At 33.1% G+C, this 11,148-nt stretch overlaps 1 protein-coding gene across 5 annotated transcripts; it reads right to left on the reverse strand.

Moving 5' to 3' along the window:
* Positions 1-4,326: 4,326 nt before the first annotated feature.
* Positions 4,327-9,036, reverse strand: LOC112037138 (putative receptor-like protein kinase At3g47110). 5 transcript variants are annotated; one of them, XM_065761801.1, is made up of 4 exons: positions 8,091-9,034; positions 6,129-6,722; positions 5,003-5,478; positions 4,327-4,688 (listed from the first exon to the last, which is right to left on the reverse strand). In XM_065761801.1, exons 1-4 carry the CDS (start codon positions 8,815-8,817, stop codon positions 4,662-4,664), a joined length of 1,824 nt encoding a protein of 607 aa, XP_065617873.1. In that variant the 5' UTR covers positions 8,818-9,034; the 3' UTR covers positions 4,327-4,661. The 5 variants fall into 5 exon arrangements, with proteins under 5 accessions (XP_065617873.1, XP_023925713.1, XP_065617871.1 ...); XM_024069945.2 differs by having other exon boundaries at positions 5,003-5,400; positions 6,129-9,035; XM_065761799.1 differs by having other exon boundaries at positions 5,023-5,478; positions 6,129-9,035.
* Between the last annotated feature and the right edge of the window lie 2,112 nt (positions 9,037-11,148).

Here is an 11,148-nt window from a genome sequence, read left to right on the forward strand (position 1 = left end):
TTAGAGGATAACCTTTTTTTCTATCCTATCAAGCTATTTTCCAATGACACCAAGACACTAGTTGGTATAGTTGTTTTGCTCAATCACCTTCTTGACAGGTTTCTCCTCACTGGAGGGAACTTTGAAGGGAGAGGCAACTACATCACTTCCTCGGTGTTTGAAGGTTATGGCTTGCTGGGGAGGATGACTAGACCTGACAGCTTCTTTGTTGCCTTTGTTGTCTTTTGTGGTCCAGTTAGTTTTGGTGATGACACTAGACTTTTTGTGCCACTCAAAATGGTTCTCAAAGTACTCAAAGAAAGGGACATTGCTAGATATCTCTTTCATGAATTCTTTCCATTTTTCCAAAACTTCTTACTTTTGTTCCCTGGTGTGGTTGGCTCTATAGGCTTCTCTTTTGACTCTGTTTTTTTCTAAGTCAAACTCTTTGCCTAAGGCTACTAGATCAGGGGTGAACTCTTTTCTTATAGTTATAAGCTGGTGATTGATTTCAGGTTCTTGCTGAAGAGGATCTTCCATGTCTGTTCCTGATGGGGATGGGATTTTTTTACTGTTGTTGTCATCTTCCTGGTCGACAACTGAGTCCTGTTTGGCTATGTAGCATGGCGTGCTAACCTGGGATCTAGTCTTAACTCCTTGGAGTTCTAAACCTAAATCTCTTCTAGACTTTGGGAATGGTGCCAAACGTCTAGTTGAGCTACACTGGGATGCAGGTCTATCTCTAAGGAAGATAGGTGACTGCCTAATGGGTTGGTGTAAATCTATTGGGGATCTAAACCTGGATTCATCATATCCCAAAGGTGTTCTAAAGGTGTTCTTTTATTATTAAAATTCTTATGTGGCTTTTTTAATGTTTAATTAGTATTTGATTTTATATTATTATGTTAGCCACATGTATGCCAACAACGCAAACCGTTTGTCATGTAAACATTTTCTGTTAGTGAGTCAATGGTAGGAACTAAATTGACTTTACGTTGAAAATAATAGGGGACCAAATTGACTGCTACCAAAATGTAGGGACCAAATTAACCATGACCTTAAAATGTAGGAACCAAAATGGTGTTTTCACCCACTTTTTAAAAATGAATCTCCTTTTGTTTTAACGAGAAATTGTCATATTACTTACTAACTAAATAAAATATGGAAAGTAAAACTCACTACCACCTACTATTGTATATTTAAAACAAAAGAACATGTCTAGTTAAAAAATTACTAGAGATAAGCCGATCCTAAATTTTGAATGGCTGAAATTCTCTTTATTCTAATCCAAATTCGGTGCTATTTAAGGGGATATTAGAGCTAGGTAGCAGTAAAGCCAAGTCAACACCACCAGAGAAAAACAAGCAATTGAATTGTTTGCTATGTGGGCATTTTTTCCCCGGATCAAACAAGTACTATTTATGTTTAATCTATTTTTTCATATATATTGTTATTGTTTATAATAGTTTTCGGTTTTTGTCAATTTAAGGTACACTTAAATGACTTTTTTTTTTTTTTTAAATTTCATATTCTGCTTTCAATCAACAATCATATCTTTCTCTTGCTTGGACTTTTTTTCTTTATTGGTATTGATAATCTTATTCTTTTACTGAATTAAATTTGATTGAAGGTTGAACTAGTAGATACCCCATTTTGCGTCTCACATTTCACCCCATTGGCATTACATTGCATATTATCACCATTTAACGTCTCCAAGGCAAGATTGTAATTTTGACCTTTTGATCTCCAAATACTTCTTATAAAAATCTTGAGGTCATAATGATCAAGATGACAGTTCATGAGCATTAATCAGACCACCAGATTAAAAAATATCAAAGAAACAAGGTTTAACAGTAAAGGACACTTTCATGAAACCGGTCTCAACTATAGGTGATTATAATCTCTTAATTCTAATTGATCTATTTTCAATCTAATTTAAATTAAATGATGTGTCATATTCCTATTGGCAGTGTCAATACCTCACAGTCGTTGACCACCCAGAAATAGTGATGTGCATGCCCCTCTCTAGAGGGTGGTGCGAATGCTCAAGTGAGTGCTCTCCTATGACTAATGAATCATTTATGAACTGTCACAAGTTTGTGAAGTTGCCACCAATCATTAGGTTTTTGCTAAGGTGTGATTGGTCATCTGACTTTATTTGATTTTATCACCAATCCTTGGTTATGAAAAAGTCGATTTGTTCCTATTCTAACTGGATGATAAAAAATCTTGATTCTTGGTTCGAAAGTCTGGTAACGTGTGGGGAAGGTGTTAGGCACCCCACAACACTTGTTGTGAGACCATTCTTTATTTTAATAAACTCTTAATGTTTGGTCATAGGTAGATAAAAGCAAGCTACTAGCATTAGCTTTCGTGGTTTTAAAGAAATAGGCTTTGAGTAGTAAATTGGCCAATATATAAGTTTAGAGGGTGTTTTGGCGAATTTTTTTTTCTAAATAACAATAAATATTAAAAAATTTAGTTAGTTGTCACGTTGCAAAAGAATTTTGAAAACTAGCATCTCGAGTATCTAAAACTCGAGTTCCAAGATAAAAATCAAGTTTTTGAGGCTTGAGTTGTAAAAAAAATCCAAGTGAAAATCGAGTTTTAAAAACTCGAGTTCGTAAAACGCCGCTATAGGGCTTAAAAACGTCACTATAGGGCTTAAAAATGGAGTTATAAAAAAATTTAGCAGAAAAACGCCACTATAGGGCTTTAAAACGTCAGTATAGGGCATAAAAACGCCACTATAGGGCTCACTGAACCTGGTATTGAACACTTATGAAAAAATTTTGCAGGAAAACGCCGCTATAGGGATTTAAAACGTCACTACAAGACTTAAAAACGCCACTATAGGGCGATAAAACTAAATTTTTTTTTGCATGGAACTTGAGTTTCTAAAACTCGAGATTTATGTAAATGGATCTCGATTTTCTAAAACTCGAGATGCCTAATTTCCTTTATAGTTTCATGCGTTGTCTAACTAACCAAATACTCCTCTTACCCATGATTATTCTGCACATTCCCCCGTGTTTTGGCTAATGGTTGAAAGTTTAGGGAGTATGTGGACATTTTTTCCTAGTGTATAGAGGAACATTATTGACTCTGAGGATAACTGGGAAGAAGATAATTTCTAGAAGCATATGTTAAGTGTCACCCCAAGGATGTTGCTGATGAATTGATGTGCAAAAGGCCTGAAGCGATTGGCAAAAGAAGCCACAAAGAAAAACAATAGTATTCTGCTTTTGGCCCACAAAAATCTGTGTTATTATACTTTCCAATATCAATTTTTTTTTTTGAAAAGTGCTACATACAAAACATTTTCACAACAAATTATAGGTGGTTAGTTGTTATTGGTTTTAATTTGAACCTACTACTGAAATTATTTTTTTGCCTTAAAAATAACAGCTTGTAATAAACTACCACTTAAGTTTATTGGTGGTTAATGGTTATTGGTTTTTTAAGTGTTTTGAAAATATTATATACATATCATTTCTCTTCTTTTTTAAGCATTTATGAGCACTTTGTATTTTGTAGTATTTTGTTACACAATTCTATTTTTTGGGGTTTAAGTTACTAGTTGTGCCCCCTCAAAAAAAAGTTACTAATTGTGATGCTTATCTCTTTCTGTTGCTTGCATGTGTACATGGTAACGTTAGTTATCATGGTTCAATATATTGTTTTGTGCCACATTCTCACATTCTCTCTTTGTCTTAAGTATGAGTGCTTCAAGAGTTAATGCTCTATGCATCCATGTCTATTAGATTCAAAATATGTCTGCTAACTTGTCAAATAGCTAATGGATACTTTTTTTTTTTAATTAAAATTTCATTAAGAGTATTGTTGTTGATGCTCTAAATTGGGTTAGATCGACTTGGGAAAACAATCTTCCTATGGCTTGAATACTGACACCCAATTGGAACACTTCTACTTAAATTTGGAAATATATAGGATTACATATGATGCAACAATCTATGAGGCTTTGGTGGATTCAGTCTTAAAAAATAGAACTTGGTTTAGTCATACTCCAAAGCCAATAAGTCTTGTAGATCCAAAGTAAAGGACAAGGCTACATGGACCAAAACTAAGTTAGGTTGCTTCTCTTGTGTAGCCACAAAGTCAAGTTGCTTCTCTTGTGTAGCCACATATACAGAGCTTTATATGCTTTAGGGAGGTCCTAGACTATTTGCTGTGTGTCATATCTGATTCATCAAATATTGGGCAGTGATGGGTGATTGGTCTTCTGTTCGTTTAAAGTCTTATATAATAAATTGAAACTTAGATTGATTGTTTTACTCTCTACAGCCACAAGCTACTATAATCTAAAACTTTGAGTTTAAATTGAAATTAAACAAAACAACCATTTTTATTTGTATACTAAAATAATGTTGCATAAAGCATCTAAATTTCTAAACTATGGCACCTTTGATACATTCCCTTCCTATAAATACTTTTAGGAATTGAATTGATTATTAATACAAATAATCACACATTACAGTAGTAGAATCCAGCACGGTAAATGAAGGCGACTCCTACACTTGAAGAGAAAGAAAATCATGATTCCTACACTGGAAGAGAAAGAAGATCTTCCATTGATCATTTCAACAAGGGATATTAAACTTGCTTGAAATTAAGATCACGACTCATAATCCCTTGCATAATCCAAGCATTATTAAAGACATTTAATCGCTTCTAGTTGTTCCAGGCCTCTGCAATTTACAAAAAAGTTCATTAGCTCAGCATTTTATACCTTGATAATATAAAAACAATAGCTACTACATGGTTACAAGGTCGTGGGTATTAATAAGATGACAATTTCTGTTTAGTAATTTGACCACAAGTGAGAAATGAAAATCTAATTTTAAATACAGCTATGACAATCTACTCAAGATTAATAAAACGGTAAACATAAAATCTCCGTGCTTTTTGAAAAGAAGTATTTGGGAACTTAATGAAATCAACGTAAATGACTAGGACACACTACTTAGAGTAGTCTTATAGTAATTAAAATGAAATGCCTTACTTGAGCTCTACTTAGTCTACCTCTGCGAATCCCCAAATCAACAAAAGTACTTTTTATCAATTGTAGTTCCTTAATGACTTCCTCCATATTGATTCTCTCTTTTGGAGATTCTAGTGAACATAAGATTCCAATGTTAAGGATTGAGAGTAAGCATTTTTGCGTATCCACATCAATATGCCTAAAGTCCTTAGTATTATTAGCTTCTTCTACTTCAATTTCATTCTCATTGTCATCTTCTTTTGTTGCCATCATTGCTGCAGTTGCTACTGTCATTTCTTCAACTTCTCTTGGCAAAAGCATTGGGTCGACAACTTGAATGAGCCTTTTTGGTAAGGACATCTTAACAAAGTTATGTAAATTGAGACCATCTTTAAACATATCATTAGTGGGTCTCCTTCCTGTAAACATTTCCAACACAAGAATTCCATAACTATATACATCCCCCTCAGTTGATGCTTCACCGCCCATGCCATACTCTACAACTCATGGAATGAAGGGAAATTAAGCAATATTCTATCTATTACAAAAATATGGATTTAAGGTTTACAGAATGCAGAGTCAAGAAAATAAAACAAATCTATATTAAAAAATAAATGACATATGCTATTACTTTTGGAATTAAAGGAAACGGTAATAACTTTATCCCGAGGGTCCAAATCACTTCCCACCCCCCTCCCCCCCTGTTGATTTATTTTGATTAAGAAAATATCTGTACAAAGAAGGTACAAATTTCAGTCAAAGAAAATCAAATTTAACATTTCTCAAAGTTTAAATCATATTTGAATGTTATTTTTGAATTAAAATTTGCAGTTTTATTAAAAAAAAATAATTAATTACATGCTTGCGTGGTACAAACGTGAATGTGTTTCAACAATTCTAAAAGAAAAACAAATGCTAAGCGAGAGTTGCTTAGCAAATAAACAAATAAAAATTACTAAGTGAGAGTTTATGTTAATACACTAATTATGTGTACACCCATGCGAATATGTTGATGATACAAAAATTAAAAAGCATAATGACAAGAAAATCAAGGAGTTAAAAATCCTATCATTTGATAAAGTAACAAAAAAGAAAATAAATACATTAGAATAGTTAAGGATTTAAAACAAAAGCAGAAAGATAATACCTGGAGCAGCATAACCGATAGATCCCTTTAATCCAATTGTGCTAGTACACTTTTGGGAAGAATCATCTGAAGTTGTGAGGAGCCTTGATAAGCCAAAATCACTTACATGAGCAATCATATCACGATCAAGAAGAATATTGCTTGGCTTTAAATCACAATGAATGATTTTTTGCTCACAATGATTGTGAAGATAGTTTAAAGCAAAAGCCACATCAATTGCAATAATTAGTCTTTGAAGAACACTCAAATTTTTTGATTGATTGTCGCTATCTGTCATCAGATGCAACCACATTTCCAAGCTCCCATTTGTCATGAATTCAAAAACTAGAGCTTTGAAATCATCACCATTATAATTTATACTAGAGCAACATGTTAAGATCTTTATAAGATTTCGATGCCGAACATTTCTTAATACGTTGCATTCTGCCATAAAACTCTTCGAAGCATATTTGTTTTGAAGGTTAAGAACCTTTACAGCAACTAATCTTTCCTCTTGATCAAGAGCTCCTTTATATACTGATCCAAAACTGCCAGATCCAATCAAATTGTCGGGAGAAAATCCATTAGTCGCTTGATGGAGCATTTTGTATGAAACTGTTGGAAGGAGATCCATCTTTGAGAATATTGAAGATGGCTTCTTTTTTGATCTTTTCCTCCAATAAAGAGCAAGAAAGGATGAAACTAGAAGGATACATACAACCACACAAATAATTGTGATTGTTACTTTGGAAGTAAAGGACTTTGTCGATTTTGTAACGACGGGGCATGTTGTCAATTTCAATTGTGGAATACCCCCACAAAGCTTATTGTTTCCAATAACTGATATTGCATTTACATTTTTGAAAACTCCTCCTGTAGGTACCTCACCCTCAATATTGTTGAACGAAATGTTCAAATACTTTAAAAATAAAAGTTTCTCCAAACCCTTTGGAATTAATCCTGATAAATTGTTTCGTGAAACATCTAAATATTCAAGGCCTTTTAAGGAAGCCATAGATGAAGGTATGGTCCCGTTAAATGAATTCCCTTGCAAGCCTAGGTACACTAAGCTTAAGCAATTTCCAATTGTTGTAGGAATTTCACCAGAAAAATTGTTTTTAGAGACATCTATTGAATTAATACTCTTTAAATTGCCTACTTCAACAGGTAATTTGCCACTGAATGAGTTGTGGGATAAATTGAGTAAAAGTGACAAAGAAAAAATTTGAAAAACCTGTTGGGGAATGACTCCACTAAGGTAATTTTGTGAAACATCCAACTGTTGTAAACTTTGACAAGTACCAATACTTGGAGGAATGCTTCCTTCTAAATTGTTTTGAGACAAAAACAATACAGCCAATTGAGTGAGGTTTCCAATAGAACTTGGGATTATCCCTGACAATTTGTTTCCATTTAAATTCAATCCTTGCATCTTCTGAAACTTCCCAAAACAGGTTGGTATCATACCTGTGAAAAGATTCCACTCCATGCCCAAGCTAATTAAATTGATGAGATTCTGCAATGCTACAGGAATAGTTCCAGATATTTTATTGCCTCCCAAATACAATTCTGTGAGTTGTGTTGACAAGTTACCAATAGAACTGGGCAAAACACCTTCAAATTGGATTTCTACAAGTTCTAGCATGTTCATTTTGCTACAATTTCTTAGAGACGTTAAAAAGTCCAAATCCTTTCCTAATTTATTGTCACTTAGTTGTAGGTATTCAAGATCTTGTAGATAACCCAAATTAGTTGGAACTGATCCCACAAAGCTATTATTGTTAAGGGCAAGTACTTGAAGTTTAGATGCATTGCACAAAGAACTAGGGATTGACCCAAAGAATTTGTTAGCACTTATTGCAAACCATTGGAGATTAGGGAGAGTATGGCCTATATTTTTTGGAAGGGTACCACTAAGTTGGTTATGTATAAATGACAAGATTCTAATAGATGATATATTGTAGAGAGAGGAGGGGATCATACCGTTCAGTTTATTGGGTCCAATTGAGAAAAATGATAAGCTTTCCAAACGACCAACGCTTTCTGGAATATTTCCCTCTAAATCATTATAGGCTGCAGAAAAAGATACTAATAATGAAAGATTTCCCAAGAAACTTGGGATTCCTCCTATGAAATTGTTTCTGGCGACCTCAAGAGAAATAAGCTTGGTCAAAGAGCCAAGCTCCATGGGAATTCTCCCAATAAGTCTGTTGTTCGTGACTCTTATCAGCCTAAGTTCAGAGCAGTTGGACAAGTTGGTTGGAATTTCTCCTCCCAACGTGTTATTTGTAAGACTAAGTTCTCGCAATCGGAACAACTGCGCAACTTCCTTTGGAATTTCACCATAGAAGCTATTGTTTCGAAGGTTGATGGCCCTAAGAAAGGTGAGGTTGCCAATGTAAGGGGGAATAGTGCCACGCAAGTTATGACCTTGTAGTTCTAAGGCTGTGACTCTTTGATGACGGCGGCCGCATGTAATTCCATGCCAGTTGCAGAAGTGGATAGAATCATTCCATGAGCTCAAGATTCCATATGGATCATAATCAATGGATTCCTTGAATTTGAGCAAAGCCAAACGGTCAGTCTCATTTGTTGGAGTGGCAGAAGAGATGGCAGGTTTCAAGCATAGAAAGGTTACAGTAAAGAGTAGAATGATATGAAGGAATGTAGAGCATAATAATGCAGGAAAATTGGGGTTGTGAGGCTTCATTGGTTTGTGCAAGCAGAAAGCTGGTGAAATTTTAGTGCGGGTTAGAGTTGGCTAGAGGTAGATACAGAAGTTTTTATTTATATATGGCCTCTTTTAGTTATGGGGTGGACATGAATTGCACTCTTTTAACTCTGTAAGTATCCATGAAGGCTCGGTTCAGTTACTTTAGGTGATCTGCACTCTCGTAGTACTGGTACCTTAATGCTAATTTGTCAAAGTACCTCAAAATATCTACTCAAATAAGTGGTAGATATCATTTTGCTTCGTTTGACTATATTGATAACTGAGGCCCAGTCAGTGCTGTCACCAAGACCCCGGAGTCAACACTACCGTGTGATTCGTGTCATCAATGACAATAAACAGGCTCTTTCGCGGAAACAACGTCAAAAGTTTTGTACATGATCATTCACGGTGATGTGAAGTGAAGACAACAATATATTATTATTCAATTAGAAAAGAGGGGCTGCCGTGTGATTTCTTTTTTTTTTTTTGGTTAAGACCGTGCGATTTCGAATTATCCGAATTGGGCTCACATGGGGTAGGTTGGATCAGCAGTCTCTTTACATCATTTCCCTGAGTTAGGTGCAGAGCTACTTTTCTTCTTATTTGATAACTTTGATCATCAAGTAATAATCTGTGTAATGAACAGTATTTTTATTTATATCAATATTCTTGTTTTTCTTCTTCTTTGTTTTTACTGATTTTTTTTTTTCTTTAATTTGACTAGCCTGTATGTAATCGGCCCATGCCATAAAGAATACTTTTTTTTTTATACTAATTTAATTAATATACATATAAGTGTAGTTTCATATTAAATAAAAATAACAAAAAAGAGTGATGATCCTATATGTTACATAAACTACTCAATTAAAGTCTTCTCAAGATGTTATTTTATTATGGTGTTTAGAATCAAAATATGTTTGAACCAGTGGCGGCTCCACATATATTTCAGGATAGTCACATAACCGCCTTCACAGAACCACCTTCACTTGCCAAAAATTTATATATATACTTAGAAATTTAAAAAAATTATATACTAAAGTAATCTATTTTGATCACCCTCATAATAATATTGAACACTTTGTCTTAAGAATCACAAGAATGTGGGTTCAATAAAAATTAAAGTAATGCTGTATTTACAATATTTTCACAATAATTCCACTACGAATTGCTGCTTCTAATTTGATAAATAATATTGTGGTAAGTTGTTATTAATTCTAATTTGAGTCTAACACTAATATCATTTTTTTACCCATCAATATATAACAATTAGTCGCATAAGATTTGTTATAAAAATATTATTAACATAGTATTACTTCATAAATAATTATGGCTCTCAAATATAATCCTTAACCTTTTTAAAAAAACCAAAAATAATAATAACAATAAAAATTAGCCAACAAAAATGCATTTTACAACAAAAATAAGAGTAATGTTATATCCACAACATTCTTTTTTTTAGTTGAAAGAAATGATAATACGTCATGTATTTGTGCTTTTTTTTTTTTTTTTGTGACATACATCCAAGTTATTTTTTTATTACATTTTATATAATTTAATTTTTTTTAATGACCACTCTAAAAAAATTTTCTAAAACCACAACTGAAGTGAACCTTAAAAATATGGGTTGGCATAAAATTGTAGGTGTGGTCTAAAAATAAATAAGTAGCCTCTTTCGTGGAAACCACGGGCATAAGATTTGTCATGGGTTAAACAACCTCCACTATACGGACGTGACATGACTATTCACGGTGATGTGAAGTGAAAAAAAACAAATGAAGGGTTGTGTAATTTTGATTATCTAAAATGAATGGTAGTTCCAAGGCCTACATGGGGTAGTTTGGATTAGGAGCCTTTGAAGACTAGCCGGAACCCTTCTTGCCCTTTTATATAAATATATATATATATATATAATTAAATGTAAATTTTGAAAATCTAATTATCAAATTTTATTCAAATTAAATGTTATTTACTATTCAAAAAATAAACTTATTTTTTATAAATAATTGTAGATCACAAAAACTTGAAATTTAAACATTTTTTATAAGATAAATATTGATTTTTAATTTTTTTGAAATTTTGCAAACATAAATGATATAATAAAAACATGCAATCTAACAGTTAAATTTTTAAAATTTATATACAATAAAAATATATAAGAAGAGTTTGCAGGGCTTCTTACTAAACTAGTTTGAAGAGAAAAATTTTCTTATATAAATATTCTTCTTTTTCTTCCTCTTTGTATTTATTGAGCCTTTTGAAAAGAAAAAAAAAATAGGACAAAATTTGGCAACAAACTTTGGTTGTTGTTAATATCATTTTATTAGTTAC

This window comes from Quercus suber, unplaced genomic scaffold, assembly GCF_002906115.3.
Source record: "Quercus suber isolate HL8 unplaced genomic scaffold, Cork oak 2.0 scaffold_429, whole genome shotgun sequence".
Taxonomy (NCBI): domain Eukaryota; kingdom Viridiplantae; phylum Streptophyta; class Magnoliopsida; order Fagales; family Fagaceae; genus Quercus; species Quercus suber.